The sequence below is a fragment of the Blennius ocellaris genome (assembly GCF_963422515.1).
Source record: "Blennius ocellaris genome assembly, chromosome: 11".
Lineage (NCBI taxonomy): Eukaryota > Metazoa > Chordata > Actinopteri > Blenniiformes > Blenniidae > Blennius > Blennius ocellaris.
Window position 1 is genome coordinate 17,142,015 of NC_137660.1, and position 27,364 is coordinate 17,169,378.

Here is a 27,364-nt window from a genome sequence, read left to right on the forward strand (position 1 = left end):
TCTGCTATATAAAAAGGAGGTTAGGCAGCAACACCATCTTTTTTTAAAGGTGAGACCTCGTCGTTTCCACCCCGCAGCACACATATGCACAAACACCCCATACCCAACGCCGGATAAAAACCTCCCTTCTACATTCATATTTCAAACTCAATTGGTAGCTCATATTTTAACTACTGAAACCTGAATGAACCTTTGAGTTGAAACTAGAATGAGGAGAATGGACCTTTTCAAAAAAGCCCCCAATGAGCGATGGTACGAATGACAGGATTAATTATACCATAGAACAGAATGAATTGTAACAGTGCGTGGAGGGCATGGGGTTGGAGAGTTGCAGACCAGCTCAACTATTGTATTGCCAAACTGTTCTGAAACAATACAGCATCTCATTGATCTCAACTAATCCGTTTGTCTCTGAGATGGCCGATAGTGAGGCTGAAAACACTGATCTACACAGACAAGCAGAGAGCCACAAGAGCCCTCGCCGTATGTGTGCGTGGGTATGCAAGTATATTCGAGGAGCTTGCAGCCTTGAAGTTTCTCTTAGAATGACAATAACAAGGCATGCACATAGATGTTGAACTGAAAGGCAATACAGCATTGGATGTGGTTTGAAGTGAGAAAGAAAAAAAAAAAACAGCTAAATGAGAGAAGAGCACTTCAACATATGCAGGGTACACGTGCACACAAACACAAACGTAATTGCCCACAAAGAACAGACAGGGATCTTTTTTATCACCTAATCTATTAAAAGGAGAAGTGAGGACAGTGAGAACGGAGTGTGGGAGGGTGAGGAGCAAAAAGTGAGAGAAGACTCAACGAGGTATGGGGGAGGGTGTGAAGACAAGATTAAAAAAAAAAAAAAAGGATCGTGAAAAGGTGTATCTCATTTTGAAAAATAATGAGCTCACATATTGTGCGAGACATATCAGTCATATACTGCTTGTAAGGGTTTTTTTTATTTTTTAAAGATTTAAAAAAAAGATGAAATGATACTGTATAATTACTAGGGAGGGTGTAAAACAGGTTTCGTGGACATGGACAGAGATATAATTTAAAATCTACTTCAAATTCCTCTGTTCTCTTGTGATCCCATTGCTCGCTTCTGTGTGTGTGTGTGTGTGTGTGTGTGTGTGTGTGTGTGTGTGTGTGTGTGTGTGTGTGTGTGTGTGTGTGTGTGTGTGTGTGTGTGTGTGTGTGTGTGTGTGTGTGTGTGTGTGTGTGTGTGTGTGTGTGTGTGTGTGTGTGTGTGTGTGTGTGTGTGTGTGTGTGTGTGTGTGTGTGTGTGTGTGTGCGTATGTGTGTGATGGCCGAGGCCTTGGGAATGGATTAGTGATGACACAAGAGAGGAGACTAATCTTCTAGCTCTAATCCCACTGGACTGCTATTCTGGTGTGGCACTCGGGCTTGCCCACTGGACTGACACTGGCTAACAGTGCTGACACCGGCTAACATTGGCTGAACAGGCTGGATAAAAGTGACAGAGGCTCAGTGAGGTGAGAGCGTTGGTGAAAGTGAGAGCATACGTGTAAAAGAAAATAGTCGGGAGAGGGACAGACAAGGAAAGAAAGAAGTAAAAAAAACAAAACAAAAAAAGGCACTGTGGCAGCCATCAGCAATCATCTGACCTGCTGCAGCTGTTAAATTAGAGTGTGAGCATCCTCCATGACCAAATGCCAGGCCAGTCCCTGGGCTGCTGTTAATGAGGAGGGATTTATGGGTAATATCACAGAGTAATGATTTAGTGACAGGTAACTACACCCTTTGGGCCAGACACGGGGCGCTGTGTGTATGTGTGAGTGTGTGTATGAGTGATTGAGTCTGTGACAGAAAGAAACGGATGGAGAGGAAAGACGGTGACAGGCACAAAGAATGAGCTCAGGACAAACTGACCGCTGCTTTATTGTTTGCTTCATGACACACTCAACTTCAATATGACTTTTTACTATTCTTTATCCTGCAGAAAAAACAAATAACTATTGTACTTTGTTTTTGATTATGTATTTCCAAACATTCGTTGCAGAAAAAGTACCAATTTTGTAGTTTGTGTAACAATGTTAGATCAGGTTGAACCGTAGTTATGAAGTCACATAGTTTTCCCGTGTAAAGAGAGATGTTTTAACTAACATCAATGATACTTTTCAAGTTTTTTTTTCCTTTTTCACCACATAGAGTTCTTTAGATAATCTGGCTGTAATGTTGACTTTTTATAAACCTGTCTGTTAGTCCGACAGCTCATTTTTCTAAACCTCAGCACGGCAACACCAAAGCATTTCCCAATCTCTGATCTTTACGATCATAACGGCTAAATTGTAATGAGGATTGGCAGTGGAACAGTGGTTTGCACTATTACCTCACAGCAAGAAGCCTCCAAAAATTGCATCCAGGCTGCAGGGGTTTGCTTACTCTCACTGTGACACACGAATTTCCTCTGGATAGCCAGCTTTCTGCCACAGCGTACTTTCAACAATCACTTCTTTGGAACCATTTGTACAATCCAATGTGACCCAGTACAACAACTCGTCCATTAACATACAAGAGGCAGAATAACACAAACTCTCAACATAATGCAGTCCAGCTCAATACCACTGAAAACCCTGAAAAATGAAGGTCGTGTTTAATTAAAACTTCTTGTCAGCGTCCAATAACACTGAACATTACTGCACAAGTAGCATTTAGAGCAGAGCTGTTGTAATGGATCATGACAGATTGTACAAGTGTGCCTAAACAAATACCTCCTGGCTCATGGTTGCTGAGAGGCTGCGGAATGGGAGGGATCGGGGTCCAGGACCATTTTCATGATCAACTGTTACATGGCTTGGTTACATGGATCAACGGCTACATAAATCTTGCGTAGGTCCTCCATGATTAGACTAATATCAACCATTATCATGATTGGTTGTAATATGAATTATTGATGTATAAGGCATGATATAATACTAAAATACTTTTCTGAACGTAGAGAAATTTAAAGAATACAGGTATACAAATAAATCCCCATTATCGACTAGATGATATTGGGAATAAGTTGAATGGGACTTCATTGTCCCTGGCTTGGCTTGAAATTCTTTGTTGATCCCCACACATACGTTTACAGCCTATTAGTTGCTGGGAAACACTCCTGTCCTCGTGGCTCTCCCCTGTGCGACATGATTAACTTAAAGGCCTTTTCAAACACTTTAACTCAACCATTGGGTGCCCTATCAGGCTTTACATCCACACCGCTGTAGTTTTACAGGGCTATATAGAAAGTTCAAAAGTTGTCAAAACCCAACTGAAGTTCATCTATTAAGAAAATCCCTCGCACGCACGCACGCACGCACGCACGCACTCACACACACACACACACACATCTTCAACCTGGTCTCAGATAATTGCACATCGTTGAGGAATCACAAGTCCTCCATGAAACAGAATACATTGTGTTGAAGACAAAGGGTCCCAGGGGAGAGGAAACAGAGCCTGAATGGCTATCTTTGTGCAAAGAGAACGAAGACAGTTCCAATCTCTATAAAGAGCTATCTCAATAAACACCTCCACAGGCGCCCATCGACGCATCAAACAATCCCCCGATTGGCTCTTTCAGAGTGTAATCAAAAGCATGGAAGGCCCGGAATATACGAACAGAGGGTGGACCAGTGTGGGGGGGAGGGCGATCAACGTGATGGGTGGGGAAGAAAAGTTGAATTGAAGGGAAAGAAAGTTGAAACGATGAAGAAAAAAAATACCATAGTATTGTGTATTGAAGTGAAAGTGTACAGTGTTACAGAGGGATCATTCATTGACACGATGAGATGAATGGAGGTGCATGGTGAAATGCTGAGAACTACATGGCTCAGTGATGAAAGGTACAAGTGATGGAAAGATCAAGGAGGTGATGAATGGGTGTTTCCTTGGGTTCACTATAGTCAGGGGTGCAGATTTAATTTCGTGGGGAGCAGTGGAGATGGTTTCATACAGGCACGTCTCCACATCTGTGGGTATGAAGTTGGGGTGGGTGGGGTGCTGTAACACAGTGTTTTAATCCCCTGTACCAAATAGAGCAGAGTTATTTCATTAAAGGTCTGTTTCAGGGTGGCCAGACCTGAGAGAAATCCATATTTCATTACTTGTCATCCATCTCCCAGCCTCTATTGTCAGTGTATGTGTGTATGGGCATTTGCTGTCTATGTGCAAGCATTTCTGTATGATTCAAGTGCATATTGTCTTATAAAAACAGATCGGCCGAATAATTTTGTCAAATAAAATCATTAATAACACTCACATAGACAACGTTGACGTAATCATCGTCTGACAGAGTTTCGAGCATCTCACTGACAGAGGTCCGGATCAGTTTGAGAGTCAAACCAGAGACACTTCCGCTCCTAAAAGAAAGACAAACAAAAATAAACATCTCGCAGCTCCTCGCTGCAATCATCTGCTCACTTCTTGTCCTGTGAGACTTCACTCAATGTAATTAGAGCTGCTTCTCCACAGGGAAATACATAACATTATGTGGCAAATGTGGAAAGGCAGGCATTATAATCGGGGGAAATCATGACTGATGTGAGAAGGTTCAGCAAAAGGATCAGTGAGATTATCAAACAACTCACGCGTCCACAAGGATTAGCATATCTTTAGGTGAGGCCGCTCCTTGAATGTACCTGGATGGATGAACGAATTAATGAATGAAAACACATTTCCTGACTGCGTCTCCAGTTAATAACATGTTGAATTCAAGTGATTTGCATAATAATTTTCTCTGACATAACACATTTATATTTTTGCATTTGAGTTTTGTTTTTTTACTGAATCATATAGGACTTGAAACCTGAAGGACAATTATTACTAAGTCAATAAATACTTTTCCACACAACTGAGAGCAGGAAAAAAAAACTACATTCATTGAGGACGCAGCTGCATTGGCTACTTGGAGACTTTTCAGACCTTGCGATTTTTCTTAGCAATATTACTCAAAATGAAATAATAGCACTATATAGATTTTGCTTGAAAGTCATTATGCTTAATTCTAAAAGGTTGTAATAGTTGGGAAAATGTAATTAATACAACATGAATTAGTTTCAAATGACATGAATATATTTTTATTCGTAATAGAACCAAAGGGAATATATCAGATCTTCAAAGTAAAGCACTATATCTAATATTTCTACACTATATTAACACTTTCCCAACATAGTACATTCTTGGCAATTTTTTAAAGGAAGACATTTTTGAAAAGACTAACAAAACACAAATTTAAATTTTAAATAAACGCCTCTGTGTTGGCGTCCAGTATATTCCATGTGAAATTTTCATTTAATGCACAACACGGTTTAGTGAGTCCCATCTTTTTTGGAATTTGGGTTTGTCATAAATAAATTACCTGCTCAACAAACCAAACAGCAGCGACAACAAACGATGGATTTGCACATGCAATATGAAGTTCTATTAATCTTACTTTTTCATCACATCTCTATTGCTGCCAGTTTTCATACTTTTCTTACCATGGTCTCCTGCGGACGTCATACAGATCAATTTTACTTGGAGTTTTTCGAGCATCCATCCAGGGAGAGGCTGGAAGATGAGATTACAAACTGTATGAATAGATAATAATTCTGATCACAGTCCAAGCGAATAAACACATTTCTATTTTGTTGTCATTTCTGAGTCATCAGGCTGACAGACTGGGGTGTTGACATGCGAGAATCTGGAGATATGCAGCGTCACATGCGACTCAGCAAGTGCGGAGTCGCTGTCAGTCATTGTGAAGACGACAAAAGACACAATTTATGTCATAATGACAGTTGGCTCCAGCGATTGAATTATAAATAAATCATATCATTTACATTATAACATGTGTGCTTAGTAAAACTGTAATTGAACAGCTAAACAAAAGGGCGGTAACAATGGTTTGCCAATAATAATAGCTTCACTATTAGTGAACAGGATCAGGAAAACAAGCTGCTCCAAGAATGTGTGATTGCACAGCACATGAGGAGGAATACATTTAGGGATGTTAGTCTATGAATATTAGACACTGTGGTGTGCACCTGAGGGGGAGGTTCTCCCAACCAGAATGGAGTGGGTGTGTCGGTCACGTGGTGTGGTGATAGTGGGAGGTGTTTATAAGGGGAAGTGCGGTGACACTGGGGGTTGGTTATCTGACAGGTGAACTGTCAGACGGTTGGAGAAAATAAAGGAAAAAGCAACTCGACTCCTTCGTCCGTCTCCTCATTCTCCGCCTCCACATTGGTGACCCTGACAAACGAACATGTCGACCGAAGCCAGCAGCAGTGCAATCCCCGGCGGCGCGGCGGCCGGTGCGCCCGTGGTGTACGCCGCAGCGGTAAAATTACCGGAGTTTTGGCCACATCATCCGGAACCATGGTTCCAGCACATCGAGGCACAGTTCCACCTCCGGGGAGTCACGGCCGACGACACCAAGTATTACCACGTCGTCGCAGCTCTGGACTCTTCCACCACCCGCCGAGTGATGGGGCTGCTCCGGGACCCGCCGGCGCAAGGAAAGTACGCCGCCCTCAAGACTCTGCTCCTGCGGCTGTTCCAGATTTCCGACGCCGAGAGAGCCGAGCGTCTCCTGTCTCTCAACGGCTTGGGAGACAGTAAACCAACGGAGCTGATGGAGAACATGTTGGCGCTGCGGGGATCGGGGGACGCGGAGTTCCTGTTCATCCACCTGTTTCTGCGTCAACTCCCAGCTCCGGTCCGCACGGCACTGGCGAGTTCTCCACTCGTGCACACAAAGGACTATCGGGGGCTGGCGGAAGAGGCAGACAAGCTCCTGCTCGCATCACGGCAGTACGGGGTGCATGCAGTCCTGCCGGAGCCACTGGAACACCGGCCGGAGGAGGAAGCGCAGTTTGCGGTCGGGACGATTACGGATCGGCGCAAGCATGACAACCAGCTGTGTTTTTTTCACCGGCGGTTCGGGAGCAGAGCCAAGCGCTGCACGCCGCCCTGCTCCTTCTCTGTGCAGGGAAACGCCAGACCCGGCACTCATTAGCAGCCATGAGCGCCGGGGACATCGGAACGCTGCTCTTCATTAAAGACACTGTATCCGGGAGGCGCTTCCTCGTGGATACCGGCGCCCAGCGGAGCATCATTCCCGCCTCCTTCACCGACGTCGAGAGCGGTGGTAAAGGGCCGCCTCTGGATGCTGCGAACGGGACTTCCATCCGCACATTTGGCACCAGGTTCGTGAATGTGTGTTTTAATGGCCGTCAGTTCGGATGGGATTTTGTGATGGCTGCTGTGTCCGTGCCCATCCTGGGAGCAGATTTTTTGTGTGCGCATGGACTCTTAGTGGACATGGTGAATCGCCGCCTGGTGGACGCCGTCTCATTCTCCTCCTTCTCCTGCACTTTGGGGAAAGGAGAGGTGGTGTCCCTTGCTAATATCTTGGCTTCGGGGGATGTGTACCAGAGGATCCTGGCTTTCGAAAAGGCCAAGGCTGCGCTCTCCAACACCGCCATGCTGGCCCACCCATCTCCCACGGCACCGGTAGCGCTCACCACCGATGCCTCGGACTACGCAGTGGGGGCAGTATGTGAACAATGTGTGGCTGGAGCCTGGCAGCCTCTGGCGTTTTTCAGCAAACAACTGCGCGACAACGAGAGGAAGTACAGCACATTTGACAGAGAACTTTTGGCTCTTTTCCTCGCTGTCCACCATTTTAGGTTCCTGTTGGAAGGTCGGCGGTTTACTGCCTTTGTGGACCACAAGCCCCTCACCTTCGCCATGTCCAAGACCTCGGAGCCATGGTCTGGGCGGCAGCAGCGCCACCTCTCTGCCATTTCAGAGTTCACCACAGACATTCAGCACGTGGCTGGAAAAAGCAATGCTGTGGCCGACTGCCTCTCTCGGGCACACGTGGACTCTGTGCATCTTGGGGTGGACTACACTGCCATGGCCAGCGACCAGCAGGCAGACTCTGACATCCAGGCCTTCAGGACAGCCGCCACAGGTCTACAGCTGCAGGATTTGCTGTTCCACGACGATGGTGCCACACTCCTCTGCGATGTGTCTACAGGTCGGCCCCGCCCCATGGTACCTGCTGGCTGGAGACGGCAGGTTTTTGATGCTGTTCATGCCCTATCGCATCCAGGCGTGAGAGCATCGGTGAAGCTGGTGGGGGCAAAGTTTGTCTGGCCGGGCCTCAAGAAGGACGTCAGGAGCTGGGCAGCCTCCTGTGTGGCGTGTCAGCGGTCCAAGGTACAGCGTCACACCAAAGCCCCCCTAGAGCCGTTCCTGGTCCCGGAACGGAGGTTTGACCATGTGCATCTGGACTTGGTGGGTCCACTGCCTCCCTCCCAAGGCTTTACTCACCTCCTCACCATGGTGGACAGGACCACCAGGTGGCCAGAGGTGGTCCCGCTGGCTTCAACGACGTCGGCAGAGGTGGCTCGTGCTTTCATAGCCACCTGGGTGGCACGGTTCGGCACGCCATTGGACGTCACTTCGGACAGAGGCTCCCAGTTCACCTCCGAGCTGTGGACAGAGGTGGCTAAAGGCCTGGGAGTGCAGCTGCATCGGACAACGGCATTCAACCCACAGGCCAATGGACTGTGTGAGCGTTTCCATCGCACAATGAAGGCCGCGCTCCGAGCCACTCTCACAGACAGCAACTGGGCTGACCGACTGCCATGGGTCATGTTGGGCCTGCGTTCGGCTCCGAAGGAAGATCTCCAGTCATCATCTGCGGAGCTGGTGTTGGGGCAGCCACTACGGGTCCCCGGGGAGTTCCTGCCACAGCCATCGGAACCCTGGGGGGTCACAGCGGGACGACCAAGGTTCAACGGGGCAGTCCACACCTTCGACCCGGTCCCAGTTCATCACTGCCTTCCCCGGTCATACATCCCAAAAAACCTGATGACAGCCAAATATGTCTTTATCAGGCATGACGCTCACCGTTCCCCACTTCAGCCGCCATACGACGGCCCCTTTCATGTCCTGGAGGCAGGGACAAAGAACTTTGTGGTGGACATGGGGGGTAAACGGGTCCGGGTTTCACTGGACCGCCTGAAGCCGGCCCACACCATGCCGGAGCAGCCGGTGGAGGTGGCACAACCCCCAAGACGTGGACGACCCCCCAAGTCGTCAGCTGCCACAGCGCCTGCACCTGCCACAGCGCCTGCACCTGCAGTGACCCCGGTGCCGGTACCTGCACCTCCTCCTGTGGTGGTGCAACGCAGCCGATATGGTCGGCTGTGCAGACCACCCAAGTGGGACTAAAAAAAAAAAAAAAAAAAAAAAAATTTTTTTTGTAAAACTTGTAGTATCATTCTGATTGTTCGGGGGGGGCCTGTGTGGTGTGCACCTGAGGGGGAGGTTCTCCCAACCAGAATGGAGTGGGTGTGTCGGTCACGTGGTGTGGTGATAGTGGGAGGTGTTTATAAGGGGAAGTGCGGTGACACTGGGGGTTGGTTATCTGACAGGTGAACTGTCAGACGGTTGGAGAAAATAAAGGAAAAAGCAACTCGACTCCTTCGTCCGTCTCCTCATTCTCCGCCTCCACAACACAAACTTTCCCATAAAACTACATAAAGTCAATGATCACAAGGAATCTCATGAATAGAAATGACTTTGCAGAGAAAAACTTTAATAGAGGAACGCCTGACTGCTGCCATGATAAAAACTCTGCCGCCACATTGAAGATATTTGAGATTTAACTTGTTCACTTATTTAATTGCATACTAATTTATAATTTTTCCAAACACCCAACTCAGGTCAACTAAATAATTGTCTGATGAGTTCAATGAACAGAGTTGATAAGGACGGAAACCGATGTAGCTTGAGGGGCAAAAGGATCAGATTGATTAACAGCTCACAGAGGCCAAGAGAGTGCAGTCTGAGTATCTATCTTTTAATTGTTTTTTTTTTTCTACCTGGGTAGTAGCGAGCCAAGCCTGTAGCACTACCAAACACCTGCCAGAGAAGTGTTGGGTCGTCATCTCGATTCTTCTTAAACACCTCCTCCAAATCCTCCGTCCAGGTCAATTCATTGAGCACAATGTTGGCTGAAAATCCACACAAACAAGCAAAAATATGTCAGACAAAGCTGGACACATTTGCAAAACAGTAAACAATCAATTTTTGTCAGCATATTTTGCATCTGTGTGCGTGTGCGTGTGTGTGTACTCAGACTTGTGGGCATCCAAATGAACACATTCATTAAGATTCACACACAGGCCCACATGGTCTCAGCCCACTTTCACAGCAGGCAACATGAGGAAATATTAAGTCAGCACAAGCAGATAGTGCCCGTTTCCTTCAAGTAATTTTTAGAATTATTATTCACGCTAGTGATGGATTTGTATCCACAGAATTAAACTATGCTAAATGTTGCCAAAAACCCAATAACCCCTGTGTGTGTGTGTGTGTGTGTGTGTGTGTGTGTGTGTGTGTGTGTGTGTGTGTGTGTGTGTGTGTGTGTGTGTGTGTGTGTGTGTGTGTGTGTGTGTGTGTGTGTGTGTGTGTGTGTGTGTCCCACGTTTGTATGCGTGCATGCATTTGATTGATAGAGTGTGTTGTGAGAGGCAACAGGCATTATGGATGTAATGACACAGCACCCAGACAGCTCAGAGCCACATAACACTCACTATGATGGATGGAGACACAGCACATGCTGCTCCAACTCTATCGTTTCTCTGTCTGTCTCTCCACTCCTCTTCTTATTTTGTCATCCGTGATTTCTTTTTCCCTCTTTCTTTATATAAAAGGCAGCACCATATATATTTTCACATACTGTAGACTTTTTTTTTTTTTTTTTTTTTCATGAATGCACCTCTATATGCATGTGTAAGCAGAGGCATGTGTGTGGGACACGTTGGTATCCTGCATTGAGTGTGATGTGACTCATTGATGTGCAAAGCAAACACTGTTCATTTACATGCATGCCTCTAGAGGGGAGAGTTAATGAAGCCTCGGTTGCCAGGAGTGCTCGTTTTTTATTGGAGAAGGGGAGAGAGAGAGAGAGTGACAGCATGCAGCGTGTGTGTGCACAGTAATGTATTTCTCTCATTAAGGGCATAATTTTAAAGGAATATGGATTGAAAGTATTATCACACTGTTTAATAGATAATGAGAAAAGTGCAAAGTGTATGTAATGTCTTTGAATAACACATATTGATGGATAACTAAATGTCATCACTCATGATTGTTCATTTACATATTTAGCCCGTGAATGTAAAAAAAATAAGTACATACATGTGTCCTCTGGCCTGACAAAACATGCAAAAAGCATTGCTGCACAGGTTCCCTTAAAAAATCTCAACAAACTACTCATGTTGTTTTATCTTGATATTTTCATAGGTTTTGATGAGTTTGGCCATTCATCCATTTATTCATTTATTCATTCATTCAGGAATTTCTCCCTCTCTCTTTATTTGTAATTTGTACATTTGAGTCGTGTTTAAAAGGAGATATAATCACCCTGAAGGTGGACTGTCTGTTATTTGATCTTTCAGTCCTGCTGTGATGTTTTCTACGTGTCGAGGTAAATGTGTAAATTCTCATTTTATATTGACATTAATTTGACATTGACGTACATTTTATTTCAATGCTGCAACTTTCTGGTGTTTTGTTTTTTTTTCCCACATTAAAAGGTGTCGTTTTTCGTGGCTTTTATTATCCACAGGCAACAAAAAGCATAAAGCCTTCTCACACTAATTATTCTAACTCACCTGCACTTTTTTTTCAAATAAGTACTTGTGGCTTCACTGTATGATATGCAAATGAATCCTTCTCTGACTCAATCAATCATTATTTATTTATTTATTTACCACAGCAGTAAAAAATGCTATGAATGTTGATCCTGCATATAAACTAAATGTATCAATAAACTGAGCCATAGCCATATCAGATGTGTTGAGGTTGATGTCTTATTTTATAATTAGTCTATTTGGGGAATATCACCCCTTGATTCATAGTTACTATCCATCTCTTCAGCTGTTTTTTATTTATCTTTTTTTGAAGCAACAAAGCTGCTAGCTAGCTGCTATCCTCAAAATGAGAAACATCACTCTCCTCAGAGTACTTTTTTTTTAACTGTGGCTTGCCCCGAGGCATCACATATATTGAATACATAAATTTCCAGCTTTTCGAATCGGCTTCTTTTCTCACCGATTGTGACTGTTTTCTCTTTTGTCTGTCAAACATTCTATATGTCTTTTCTTTTTCCTGTGTGCTCCCTTCTATAATACTCAAATTATTCTATTTCCATAATTGTATTTGTCGTTGATTTCTGTCGTTTGTTTTCTGTTCAATACTCATTCCACGCACATGAAGCTGATTTCATAAAGTTACCACCCACTTTACCCAGAAAATCCAATTTTCTCCAGCTGAGCAAAGGGCTATTCCTGGAACATTTATAGGGTGGAGATCAAATTGGAGAGTTGAAACCTCAATAACGTATGAATCTTCTTTTTTTTTTTTTCCCCCCCCTCCCTACGGCATACAAAATAACCCTGCATGCGTGGTCATCTCTGGCACAGTATGCAACCGCATAGTATCTCTCAAACATGCTGCTCTTTCGATGATATATTCATGCTTTAGTTCATTCTCATCAACACCACACCCACTCCAACTTTGCCTTATTGTAGTCTAAATCCTCTCATCTTGAAGTAAAGCTCTCCATACCCATAACATAGATTGCTTATCACAATGGACTTGTCGCACTTGGTACGCTCTCTCTCGTGCGCGCGCGCGCGCGCACACACACACACACACACACACACACACACACACACACACACACACACACACACACACACACACACACACACACACACACACACACACACACACACACACACACACACACACACACACACACACACACACACACCTGTAGTTTGTTTCATCTCATTCAGATCAGACATCAGACTAAGATAGGTCTCAGCTCTGTATCTATGCATACTCATTACAGACCACCTATAAACAGCATCATTGAGCGAAAGGGCACATAAAAAACCATGGCGCACAGCCCAGATTATGGCTACTGTGGCAAAAAAGAAAATAAGCAGTCACAATGTGTGCAAACAGGTGGAAATCAACCAGACTTGCACACAATAGCGAACCCTGAAAACAGTCTATTCCCATCAGTGTTCCTCATTTCTGGCCCTCTGTTTGGGGTCAGCAGAAAGGTGAAACGAGTAACCTTCAGGCCAGACGGTTCCCCAGCAGGTTGAAGTCCATGCTGAGGAAGTCACTCCATCCTGCTGCCCCTTCAAGTCAGTGCTGACGCACCACATCCTACTACACACTACCGAGTATCCCAACACATATACACACATACCCTCTCTAACAGAAACGCAAATAAAACGACACAAGCTGTCAGGTCGGCTGGCATCTTTGCAGTTGTTAGCTGGAAACATTATCATGTGGTGAGGTCCATGTAACTGCGTGTGGACAATGTGTGTATATCCACGAAAGCACTTTACTGCTCTTACGTCATGCTAAAATAACCCAGGAGTTTAAAATGTAAAAACAGAAGAAAAGTTACTCAAATATAATGCATAATTCAGAACACAGTTAAGATATTCAAAAGACCATCGTTAAGTCATTGACATTCAAGATGAGCTGTGCTAATGTCAGAGGGACTCAAATTATTCGAAATCACTCAATGTAAATGTCACCACGTGATGATGAAATGATAAGACATGTAGGTTCATAACAAACACGGCAAAAACATTGTGTGGCAGCACATCCCCGAACACCTTTTTGCTTGATAAGATCATTGCATGGTCCCAGAAAGATATTTCTTTCAGTGAACTTCTGACCATGTTGTCTGGCTGTAACAAATTGGTCTTGTAAGAGTTGCTCTGGTCTTTACAACAGCTTATTACTTTTCTGCATCAAAAAAAATGAATAGAAAGAACCTAATATGGCACAGAAGTTGACATTAGACATTCTTCCACTTGACCGTTACTTGCTTCAACTCGTAAAGGTCATTATGTTTTGCGCAATTGGTGTCTGGTTCATTCAAATCTAAATTCCTCTGGTGTCAATTTGAGTCCCAATGAAATTCAAGAATAGTACCTGGAATACAAGTGTTGTTACAGCTCCAGTGCACGCTTTGTTACTTAATTGCTGTGTATTGTGTTTTCTGGGTTTCCAGTATTTATCTAATGCTCGACTCCATCATGGTTTGCTGTCTGTTCGCATAGTGGTTTATTTCTCATGTTTTGGCTTGTCTGTCTCTCTTCACTATCACTCCTCCTGCCTCAGGTGTTTTGTTTTTCCCTCCTTGTGCCCTCAGGAGTCTATTACTTGCAACACTGTTTCACATGGATGCGACTTGGGTAAAAGTGTAAGTTTGAATGTCGCTCAATACAACGAAGGTGACAGCCACTACCAAGTATATTAACATCCACAATGTGGCACGCATATTCTGACGGTGCCTATGAGAAAAAAATAAAAACAAAACAAGAATTGAAAAGTTATTCTGGTAGAAATGTATGTGTCGGGATAAAGCTAGGCATGTGACAGAAAATATGGACCAAATATTACCTCAATGGGAATTTGTTGTTTGGTGTGGGAACTGCTGTCACTTTGATAATCATGCCTGAATTATATATTTCACGTTTTACAGTATCACAATATCAACATTCCCAATATGCACACCATGACACACTGACTGCATTGCAATCAACTATGTTTCAATACACTGTATATTCATTATCTGCATGTCATGTCAAGTAATTAACATGCAATTAAATTACACCTGTTGACAACTGGCCACAGGTCAGAAGGTCAAAAACTTGAGAAATTGACCAAAAACAACAAATTCAATTAACTGATCTGCTTCTGAAATGCTTCTGGTGGGAATTGTGCATGAGATCAATATAACGAAGAAAAACAATTGCAAAATTGGAGCCAGAAAGAGATAGACCACTATTGTTTGGAAGGAACAATCCCCGAGCAAAAAAACAACACCACATATGTAGTTACATCACAATTACAACACTCGACAACATGAGTAGCTCACAAGCAGCCGTCGCACTGTGCACAGTAGTGAGATGGCGGCCTTGAAATGTGTGACACTGTCAGAAAATGTTCTCCTGGTACTGGTTGCAACAACTGTGACAATACCTGTCCAGGAACCCGTCTCACTTTCTGACATGAGACCAACAGATAATAAGTTGTGATCACAAGTATCAGCCGGACAAATTCGCAAAGCGGTTCGTCTAAATCTGTCTTTACCTCATAGTCTTCCTTGACATTTTCCAGTTGCATTGCATTAGGTGCTCACTCCTTGTGTGCGTGTATAAAACCCTTACATGTTTTTGTTTGGAAAGCTTTTAAAAAAAAAAATCTTTTTAGAGAGCAAATCATTGTCAGTTTAACTGATGCCGTTTAGTCATGTCTCATTACCTTCTGTCTAGTCCTGTTTAGGTTTTGTTTAACTCCTGCATTTATCATCATTAGAGCTTGCTTTTCTGTCAGTCTGCAATTGTGCCTGGGTCCTTTCTTTGAACCCTGACATGCTAAGATAATGGCACAGTTTCTGTGTTATTGCGTTCACGTACATTGGTTTACTTCAGAGTTACTATTGTTTAATGATCTTATTTGAATAAGGTGCAGAGAAAATGCTACACAGTCTCCATGTCTGCCGCATGGTATGAAGCATGCAAGTGATCCTTTAGGTATACTTTGTATATTTACTATTTATTGAAAAAGGATGCATTTCTTAAGTTTGCACTCTTTGAAAATACAGAAACTGCAACAACATAACTACACATTGTCTGCGAAAATCAAATTCCAAAATGCATATAAAATCAAAAACATCACAAATATATAGACCCAGTATTGCTCTTATGGTTCCCATTAAAATGGACAAATAAAATGTCAATTTCAGTAAGAATGCATGCACTTACATCACACGGACATATGGCTTGTAAGAGGCAGCAATATACTACAGTAGATCCTATTATGTCCTGTCACTATTTTTAAGCCATCATTTAGCTATGGGCATGTTTGCTACAGGCACAATCTGTAAACAATGTGTCATAATGGGCCAGTGCGTCAGTTGTATCCATGGTTACCACTTGGGTTGGTGAATGCGTCCATATGTGTGCATGTGCATGTACTCACAGCCATCATAGATGTCAGTGGGGATGTGGACGGCAGTGTGGTTGTGATCAGTCAAGCGCTTAAATAATGGGTCCTCTTTAAAGTCTGGTCGAATCCTGTATTTTCTTCCTTCTGTTTCATTTGCGTCCAGCTGAGGGGGGAAAAAAAAATAAAAAATCAAGATGCTATCAGTAATCTTGACCTTATGTTGAAAATATCACAGAAAACCGCTTCATGTTATTTGCTGAAGCTTCACAGCATATATGGGACGTTATTTCTGTTTATTTAAAAGCAGAGGATCTCAAGGACAGTCTGACTGCACACCCTCATCAACAAATCCCATCTGACGTGATGTCATTGCTCCACTTTTCACACCCGCCCAGCTTGTTAAAAAATATAGCATTATCGACTGTTTGCCTGATGATGTCTTGTTTTTTGTTTTTTTTTCCCTTTCATATCCTTTTCACCTGAAGGGGTGGGGGGGACAACCAGATTGTCTCACTTCACTGGGTGAGATTTATATCTCCTGCCATGCAATCACCAATTTACATCAATGAGAGCAGTAGATATGGAGAGATGTATGAAGAAAAGCGTGATGAGATATGGATGAAGGAATGCAGCGTGGAAAGGTAGTGAGGTGGAGAGAGCGAGGGGAAAAGCAAGGAAGGGATAGTGTGAACACTTGCTTCCTAATAAAGCAACAGCGTAGCCAGCTCATACATCTCATCTGTCAATTAGAGGAGAAACATGGCAGAGACCTCTTCACCTGAGCGAGCGAGTGGGAGGAGGGATGACAGAGAGGAAGCTACATGGGAAGAAAGACCAGAAGAAGAGGCAAAGGAAGGGGGGACTGCAGTAAAAGGCTGAGGCGAAGATAGCGAGTGAGTGTAAAAAAAACATGAATGCGGTGAATAGGAGACTGAAAATGAGGAGGGAAATATGAGGCAGTGAAAAGGAGGAGGACAGAGCATGGTGCTGTGTTGAAAAAACTATATTACTGGATCGTGTCAGAGTCTGACCTGTGTGTTTGAAAGGGCTTAGAGAGAAGCAGAGCAAATAGAAAGAAGGAAGAATGCACACTCACATTGTCCTTTGCATTGTAGTAGGCAATTTCATCACCCTGTAAACAACAGACAAGGAAGCACAAATATCACTTTTGGAGTGATTTAGGGTGTTTCTTACAAAAGAAAAAAACAACAACATATTTATGCACTCATGAAATGATTTGTTAACTAAACATTTATATAATTTAGTGTTTTACTGTCAACAGGCAACACCAATTATTTAATGCTAATGGAGACAATGTTCTGTGTTTCCAGTTAAATGAAAACTGTTTGGATTAAGATGAATGTGTAGTGTTCCTTTATTTAATTTTTTTTTTAACATATGTGCATGTGCCGTAGCACTCTCGGGAACAATCTTTCTGCCACTGAATGAGCAGCATGGTAATTCACTGCCCAGACAAACATATGAGTCTCGATGACACATTTTTTCCGACCATTGCTTTACTCGCTCTATGTAATTGTCTACCACTATGGTTTTTCGGGTGGGAGAAAGTATCTGTCAACTGAAATAAGTAGCATAATGTGTCAAAACGCAGTGTTTGAAATGCAATAAACCCTACTGCCAATGGAGACGTAATCACTTCTAATGACATGCAGTCACGAACAGACTGAAGCTATTCAGACATGGAAGTAAGGTGTGGTCAGGACATTCCCATCATGTGCAGCACTATTTGCTTCTCTGTGTGTGTATATGTGATTCTAACATCCACAACATATATAACACATGCACAAGAGTCTGACGCTTTTAATTATCCTGTGCGTGTGTGTCTGTGTGGTTTTTTTTCTGCTCCTTTGTTACCTCAAACTCATTCTGCCATGCATGGACCATCTGGAAGTGCTCAGCAGCTGTGGCCAGTTTCTGGGGAATGAAATATGACAGGAATTTAGATAGGGATCTGCATTAGGTAGACTTGCTTCACAGCATCATTTTAATTAAAGAATAACTGAGCCAAAAAGTGTTATGGTAAAAAAAACAAAAAACATGAGATAACATGAGCAGGACTCGAACTGGAGGGAAATCTTGGTGTTGGAGCAATCGCTGTTTACTAAACAAGATGTCAGACTATAAAGGTTGACATACAGACATGTGCATGTTTGTCTATGAGAGTGAGAAGGAGGGTTGCATGTCTGTATCTCGATTCGTATATGCATATTGCATTTTGTGCATGGGTTTGCCCATAATGACATTTGTTGGCATACATTGATTTTTGCCTGTTTGTGTTTTAAATGTGTTGCAGTCATGTCTTTCTGTAATTGCTGCTGATTATTTTGGCAAAGAGTCCCCAGAAAAAGAGACCCCTAGTTAAGGATAGGGTTAAATAGAAATAGTGTGCAGGATTAGTGTGCATGCTCTATTCATGTCCAAATAAAAATGTGACAGTATGCAATTAGATTTACGGATTTACTGAGATCCCATATAAAGCTGCAACACTGCATTGTTTGCATTACATTTTATTCATGCATTATGCCAATGATGACAACATGAGTGACATCACATGCAAATTAGAATGATCAGGTTTTTGTATGCATAACACCGGTGCATGAGACTATATGCCGGAAACGGTTATGTTTCCTTTCATTTCCTTACACCGAGGTGTTGATTGAATTGAACTCCCACAATCACAAAATGAAACGCGATGCCATCAAATTGGATGTGTCATTTATCAAACGTATCAGCATTGCAGCAAATAAATCTCAATTTGGGTATAAAAAGAATAAGAAATGGGGGGGGATCTATTACAAAGTCGAAGCACTGGGAAAACAGAGCAACAGAAGATATTCATCAAAGATTGCCAGACCTAAGAAGATTTATAACACAGAATATCTTATAATGAACATCTCATAACAAAGTCCAAAAATTACAAATTGGTGGGGTGCTTGTTCAGAAACTGTCTCTCACAACAATAACAGCAGTTGTCTCTGAACCAGATCAGATCATTAACAAGACAAACGATTTGAGATGTTGTAAAGTACAATGCACGTTATATTATAGATTAATGTATTAGCATATGGCCCTCTCAGTATTCTGTTGAATTTGGTAGACACATTCAATATTCCCTATTCATGAAGGCAGACTCACCAAATCAATAGTGTGTGACCTCAGCCTCAATATGACCAGTATCAACAGCCTCAAAAGTAGATGAGTCTCAAGACATGTTTTTTGCAATATCAAGTTTGCACCAATGTTGATACACATCACTACTAAATTCGGCTCTCAGTCAGCTGGAAGTTTTAAAATGGATTTTGTTACTCTTCTGCCATGACAGATTTTGGCCCATAATGATAATATGGGCCATATGGCTTATGGTTTGCTTCCTGTCGACATTGACAGGGATGGTCACTCACATCAGGTTTCAAGCATTTTTCTCAGCCTGGCAGTGGTGTTCTGTGACTTCAAACACAATATTACAGTGTGTATAGGACCTAGATTGACAAAATTGACCCTGTGATGCTGACTGCAGGCAAGTAAAGCCTGAAGTTATGTATAAATCTGATGGTGAAAAGTCAAATCCAAGCAACTGAGAGGCCTTCTGGAGGTGGATATGAGGACAGAAACTTTGGTATGCACACGCTAACATGTGACATGTTAAAATTTGTGCCAGTACAAGTCTGATGATACACAAATAAATATCATTCGACATACACAAATGGCTGCAGCTCCGCTCTAAAAAACCATGTCTTACTTCAGATCCTAGGAATAAATCATTGAATTCTTGGTTGAGATGCAGATGCAAAAAGGTATGCAGTTATGATTAAAGCATCATTAATTTTGAATTTAGTCTGTACGTTCAGACATTTGAAGCCATCGCTTTCCAGCTGTACAATAATTTGCTATGTTTCAGCTGTCCTACATTCTAATATTATCATGTTATCACGCAGAAAAAAAGAAATGAGAGCAAGAGTACAATGACTCTGGATCAGATTTTTTTAAAAGATCTTAAATACAGAATGGAAATTGTCAGGAACAAGGATGACAATGCAATCACAAAGTAGACTGAACATATAAACCCCCCCCCCAAAAAAAGGCACTGATGCGCAGGTCTGTGGGTGCATTTACCCGAGCAAAAACATAGCTTCTTAAACTTGGACCCACCCTGTCCTGCAAGGTCCCGATTAATAAAGAGGACCTATTTGAAGAAGAAACTGCTCTTTTATGTGCCCATCTGTCTCTTACGAAAGCAAGTTGACAATAGCCTCAGGGAATCTCAGCTTTTGAGTAAATTGTACAAATTTAAAGTCATTGCAATAAACTGTATTTATAGCTGCTTTGCACTCAGATATCCATTTGCTGGACTATGAAAGAATTAATGCTTCAGTCTGATTTTACACGGTTTAAGTGTGTGTGTGTGTGTGTGTGTGTGTGTGTGTGTGTGTGTGTGTGTGTGTGTGTGTGTGTGTGTGTGTGTGTGTGTGTGTGTGTGTGTGTGTGTGTGTGTGTGTGCGTGTGCGTGTGCGTGTGCGTGCTGTCAGCTACAGTTTTGTTCTTGATCAACAGTCCAATCCCTTTGGCCTCCAGTCCTGGGCTCTATTCCAGACCAGTCTCCACCTCCTCTGCAATGCATGTAAACAGCTAAATACACAGCCAGCCATAAACAAACATGTTTAACACAAAATAGTGATCGTGAAATGATCACACACAATGTACATCATGTACACGGTGCACAAAAATAGCATTTTCTCTCCCTGCATCACACACAAAATCATTTTTTTTCACCTTTTCAATTGCGTCAGTCAACACTGACACTTGCTGTCACCAGGCGCTATTTCAGTGCTTTCCATCTGCACACTTGCAGCTGAATCCAGAGCTCCTCTTAAAGTTGAGGAATTTTGAATATGATCTGAATAGAAGCCTGATTATTTGCATCAATCAGTGACATTTGGTAAAAAATCTTTCTACTTCATGAGTGCGTGTGGTAATATTGAACCAAAAAAGAAAACCAACATTTTTTTTCTTTCCAGTTTTACTACATATTCAAAGTTTTAACATTGCAACAAAACAAAAACAAAGAACAGTACACTCACATTAATGTTTATGTTTTGTGAGATATCAGCAGCAAATACACCCAGTCTTAAACTTTAAAAGCAAACTGCTCCCTCCTCATTATGTTTGTTTTCCCTCATAGTACGTCATGGAAAAAGGATCAAATCCAAGACTTGATAATGTGTTCTGTGAAGAGACCTGGGTCAGTGGTTTATTTGTGTGCTGATAAAGCCATATATGGGAAGTCCTATCATTAGGGAAAAAGGGACCATTTGGGCTATTTGAAGTGGGACGGCATGAGGCCCGTGTGTTATGGGGGTCAATAGCACACTGTAGTGATCACATACAGTTTACAGCAGGGGTGTCAAACATGTGGCCCACTGGTTAAAACTATACCACCAGAGGTAAGAGAGCGAAGAGCCAAGACATTGCCGATGCCGTCGAGAACCTTATTGCCATCTAGGAAGCACGATCTAACACGATCTCTTGAAAAAGCCTTCGTTTTGACCAGCAAGCGTCAAAGACGTGCAGTAGGGATGTCTCCATCATATGCCTGTATAAAGTTTTTTTACGGTAACTATCATTTTTCATAAGTTTGTGTTGATGTACAGATGCAAGAAGGCGAATTGCAAATATAACCCAGAGTATTTAAAATGTGGATTTCCTTACGCTGAGGATAAAATCGGACAGGAAACCCCAGTGTGTGGTCTGTAGTGAAGTGCTTGAGCATGAAACCATTCCAACTGAAGTGACATTTAGAAACAGGATGATTCGAAAGTAGCTCTGGTTTGTTTTCAGACTTTGAAACAAGAGTAAAGCGCGTGTCCATCTGTTTCTGTTCCATTTATTTTATTCATTTTTGTACATACAGTTGTGATGATCTTCCTTAGGATTATTAGGAATATTAATTGTGCTCTGAACACATTGAAAACATATTGAGTCAGTCATAGAACTGGGGCTTTGACATAATGTATACTGCATTTCACCTGCATTATATCTGTTAACTTATTTGGTCATTGTGCCAGTGTTGCAAGGATTTTTTTCATTATATCGATTTTTTTGGTGAGCAGCTGCAGGTGGTAGTCGTATACTGTGTAGTGCCTCAGCAGTTCTGGAATTTCTGACAGCCAGAAAAATATCGCAGACTGTCTGTGGTCACACAATGGTGTCATCAAACCTGCCTCACTGTTCTGCAGGGGGCCACAGATATTAAGCCACATGCTGTAAATCATCATCTCCTGTCTGAGATTGCTGAAAATGTATACCCAACCTAAAATGTACGGCACACCACTGCACAGAGAAAGTTGCATGCCATCACATCTCCATTAAATTACATTTACTAATTAGCCAATTAGCCTAAAATGTGTAAGAGAAGCAGAGTACCGAGAAAGAACATGCTCACTCCAATAAGAGAGATCCACGAGCCTTGAACTGGGGACATTGTCATTCTGAAGAGTGGGAACCACTGTGGGGCCCCGGAAAGAACCAGTTCAATACTACTTTTTGAAACAACAATCATCCGTTGATGGGAAAAACAAAAAAACTAAATGGGTTAATTTGCTGGCCTATGACCGTGGCATATTTCAGTTACCTGTTTTTACAACAACACTATAACACAAGCCTAACTAAGCAAGAGCACATCATGAAGTCATGTGCTTTGCATTATGAAATGAGTATTGTTTTTGTTGGAATGGAGATTGACAACTTTGTAGTAAAATAACTAATAGTTATATATTAATTAGAGAATTGATTGCAACAGCAGGGTAAATACAAACTTATTTTGTACTAATATCATGTGTTCCATACCCCCTATTCTAGTTGAAAGACAATTCTTTGCGAACACATCACAGCAGAATGTTGCTTTGCTTCAGTGCCTGAACAGTTGTCTGCTTCTCCAAGCTGCTCATCTTCTGCAGGGTGTTCACTGACTATTGATAAGTACCTCAAATAATCCCTCTTCAACCCAGTACAAAGTCTTTTTTATTAGACTTACACCGTGTCGATGATGCACTGATGATTTTAATGAGTATAAATCCAAAATAAGTTAAATAATTATAGTTAGTTTGCTGAATGCATAGCAGAGTAATGGAGAAACACACCAAGAAGGCACTGCACAAACACATGGATATTGATTACAGCTCGAGGAATTCTCTCTTGGCACTTTGTTGTAAGTCATATGATGCACGAGTGTAAGCCAAAGCTGTTCAATGCTGGACACATCATATGTTATACTTAAGCTACTTGTGTGACATTGATTAATAATATAGTACTATAACACTTTGTGTGTCTTTTACCTCACGCTTACTGTCATAAAGATGCAAATTTGCACACATACACACATCTCCTGAGAGCAGACCGACAGGGTTGTTAAAAATTCATGACAGGGCTTTGACGAGGCTGCTTTCCCCTCTGGGAGACATGTGCAGGGGGGGGGGGGTACTGGGTGTGCGAGAAAAGATACCTAATTACCCTTCTTTTTTCCTCTATATCTTTCTGTATCTCTCTTTTTTTGTCAAACACATCCACACAGAGAGGTTATCGGGATGAAAGCAATGGAACAATGAAATTGCCTCCACAATACAGAGTCCACATTTGAGTGACAGCTAACCTCCCTGAACTGGCATAAGAGTTCATTACGGAGCGGCTGCAAGTTGTTGTCTTGGCCAATTGATTAGAAGCCAGCAGTGCTCTGTTTGAACACACAAATTTAGCACTACAGTGGTTTACTTAATAGGAGTGCCTAACACACTGTCTGTAGCACGCTTGATCTAACTGCTCATTAGTCTCCCTTTCACCTATTGTGAAAGCGCCACACAATAATGAGTCCACTCTTTCACTGGATGACCACTGGAGACGCAGGAAGAGCCACCACTTCCCTCAACAAATTACAAGGGAAAAGGCCAGCATGGATACAAGGAAACTGGGAATCGTGCATATAATGTTGAGGAATTGGAGTGTTTTATGGAATTAGGTGGTTCAGTGAGAAATGGGAGTAGGAAAGAATAATTGAATCGAAGGCTCAAATGTCCAATAATATCCACAGGCAATATTGCCGAAGCATATTGGTTCGGTCTATCTTAATCCCAGCTGAACACACAAACGACCCGATGATGACTTCAACAACTGTTGTGCCTATCAATATTCCGTCAGCCAAATAGGGCACGCGCAACATCCAATGCAGCCTTCACTGTTCCTGCACGCTGATGTATGAGATCATTACCACACTGCCATTGAGTGCACAGCCTGCAGCAGGCCTGAGCTCTGGATGGCATTGGTGTACTGCCGGCCTCACAGAAAAGGTATTTCTGCCCCGCACTCACCAGTCTTTGTTGTCATTCAGGGCAGACAGGGAGCCCACCATGCATTTAGTGAGAAAGCAGAGCACAGCTTAAAGGATAGACAGGGAAGATGAGACAGGCTCTGCTAAACCTCAGAGAATCCCAGACTCCCTTTGTGTGTGCGTGTGTGTGTGCACGTATGCATACGTGCGCGCACGCGTGCGCTCATGAGCCCGTGTATGTGCGTCTGAAATGCTCCATACGCATAAAATCAATGGGCCATTCAGAGCACACTGCCCGACTCCCACATAAACAAAGCAATACTCACAAGAGTAGTAGCAGTCTAAAAGATCATTAACGCCCACATACAGTCTTATTTTTTTCCCCTTCCTCATGTCTGACATGTCTACATTCATGAATACGAGCTTTGAATCTGACATAATGAGTCCCGGTTCAAAGGCAGGGAAAGAAAATTAGAAAAAAAAAAAAATCAGGGGAGCTGTGAGGGGTCAATATGACAAAAACATGGAGGAGTCTGTAAATGGGAGTGTTGCAATAATAATTAAATAAATTATGAGCAGATGTATTAATAGAAAGGAACGTCCGAAGAGAGGGATTACAATACTCTGACTCAGCTCAATCACGGTCTTTAAAGTTGGCTCATTAAATTCTAGTTTAAAAGAGAGAAGATTGGAATGATTGAAAATGATTTAAAGCAGCGAGAAGAGGAGGGGATTCCGTTTTGGGGGTAGAATCTTTTTTTCTATCAAGCATATGAGCTTGTGCCACGGGACAAAAACGAAACAAAAATAACAGCTCTCTTTAGTGTATAATAAATAAATATCCCGTCTTTTTTAAGCACACAAATAAACAGAAGAAAGGGAGATTATGAACAACAATGACACACGAGAAACAAGAGGATTATCAGAAAGGGGAAGACAAGAAAATGAGACAAAGAGAAATCGGGAGACACAATCAAAGAGAAGAAAATGAGGATAGTAATAGATGATAAAAGAGCAGAGAAGGGCAAAGATGTGGGTTGCATGAAGAGAGTGGGGGAACTGCAGGGAGCGTGGTAAGACAGAGAGGTCAGAAGAGATAAAAGAAAGGTTGATTTCAAATTTCAGTTTGACAGAGAGCTGTGACAAAAGGCCAGGAGCTGAACACGCGACAGACCCAGTGGACTGGAGCAGAAGGGTGACAGAGATGGTGAGACGAAGGCATTCAAAGAAAAAGAGGTGAAATGAATGAAAGGAGAGCCAGAGCATGGAGCAGACAGATAGAGCCAAGGTATATGCAGCTATGAGAACCCATGGGAGAATCTTGCTGCTTCACATGACTTCTCTCTCGCTCTCATGCCAAACTCTCTGAAGGGAACGCTAAATCTACAGCTGCTCCTGCTCTCGTTCCCCCTCTTTGGCCCCTTCTGACTCATACATACTAGGTTCACAGAGTATTCAGTATTCACATTTAGTTGTGCTCTAGTTTAATGGAAACATGTTCAATTTGAAACCAAGTAACACTTTTATGAATCCATATTTGATATAACTTTTCCTTCATACATCGATCCATCTATATATATCTCTAACTCACGGTTGTGTGGCGCTGAAGCCAATCCCAGCGAACTATGGGAGAAGGTAGATTCCACAAGGCAAACACATAGGGAATCACACGTTCACAATAAAGCACACAAATTCACCTAATGTGCACATGTTAGGACTGTGGAGGAAACTGGCAAAATCCATAGACAGATTCCACCCCTAATTTTGAGCAAAATTGAAACCACTTTGAATCATTCCTTCCAAAAAGGTGCTGATAAACATCACTGGTAGAACTAATATTCTAGACTAATGGTTGTGGATGTTGATATGTTGGCAAAAGGGGCACAGAAACAGAGATTATTAAAGTATAACAACACTGTCAATACAAATTCTACATCACTGTCAACTATAAAGAAACTACATATATTGTGATGAAATTGTTCAAGCTGCCAAATTTTGAGATCCACCAACAAACCCCCTTTAAATTACTTTGCAATAAATGTATTAGCTGCTTGTCCCTGACTTACCATAAGTCTAGTTAGAATCCCCCATCTGTACTGCTGCCTCCCACTCCAGCTCTCATAAACACAAATGCATGCACACAGACTGTGACACACTCAGACACCTCTTAATATGATCAGCACAGAGCGGAGATAGGAGGTTGAGTAACATCTGCTCTGGAGACTGGGATATCTCTGATCGTATCATGGCCTCATGCTCATTACTGCGGCACACACACACACACACACACACACACACACACACACACACACACACACACACACACACACACACACACACACACACACACACACACACACACACACACACACAGAATCATTGTGGTGTCACATCTTGTGCTCATTATTATTATAACATTGTGACAGAAGGCAACAGATTAATACAAATATGGGCTGACATCTGGAGCACAAAGACCGTGTTAAACATATGCAGGGATAACACTTAAAGCACCCTTAAAATAAAGGGTTTTTTTGGATGACAAAGGTGTCAAAAATATTATTTTTTAAGTGTTTAAATTGTCCAAAATAAAAAGAAAAGAAAAGCTATTGACTGATGCATAGTATTTGCAAATGAGCATCACAGCTCATGTGCAAATACTATGCAATTTGCAGTTTTGTGGGACGAATACAGGTTTAATCAATCTACATGTTTGCAGAAAAGTTGCATGTTCCCTGTTTGGATGGAAATCTGAAATTGTTGACACTTGCAGTCTCGTGTTTCTTCACTTCTGCCATTTATTCAGAAGCATATTTTCTGTAGTTCGCTTTGTTTTGTTGGGCAACTAACTTGCAAATGGACTCTTAGATCCCCTTTGACACAGAAATTATTTCAGGTGAATAACTTTCATGGCTTTTTCAGTGTCCGTTTACACGACAGTGGTGCTCGGAGCCACTGACAATGCCTTTTTTT

The 27,364-nt window shown here is 42.4% G+C and overlaps 1 protein-coding gene across 1 annotated transcript in view; it reads right to left on the minus strand.

Annotated features, from left to right (window-relative positions):
- LOC308136374 (voltage-dependent calcium channel subunit alpha-2/delta-1) overlaps positions 1-27,364 on the minus strand; it is a 71,581-nt gene that overhangs the window by 28,865 nt on the left and 15,352 nt on the right. The window contains exons 4-10 of the mRNA XM_080504711.1: positions 17,932-17,991; positions 17,153-17,188; positions 16,090-16,219; positions 9,882-10,013; positions 5,481-5,550; positions 4,590-4,640; positions 4,262-4,361 (exon numbers count right to left, since the gene is read on the minus strand). Of these exons, the coding sequence (XP_080360837.1) occupies positions 4,262-4,361; positions 4,590-4,640; positions 5,481-5,550; positions 9,882-10,013; positions 16,090-16,219; positions 17,153-17,188; positions 17,932-17,991 (579 nt within the window). The remainder of the gene's footprint in view (positions 1-4,261; positions 4,362-4,589; positions 4,641-5,480; positions 5,551-9,881; positions 10,014-16,089; positions 16,220-17,152; positions 17,189-17,931; positions 17,992-27,364) is intronic.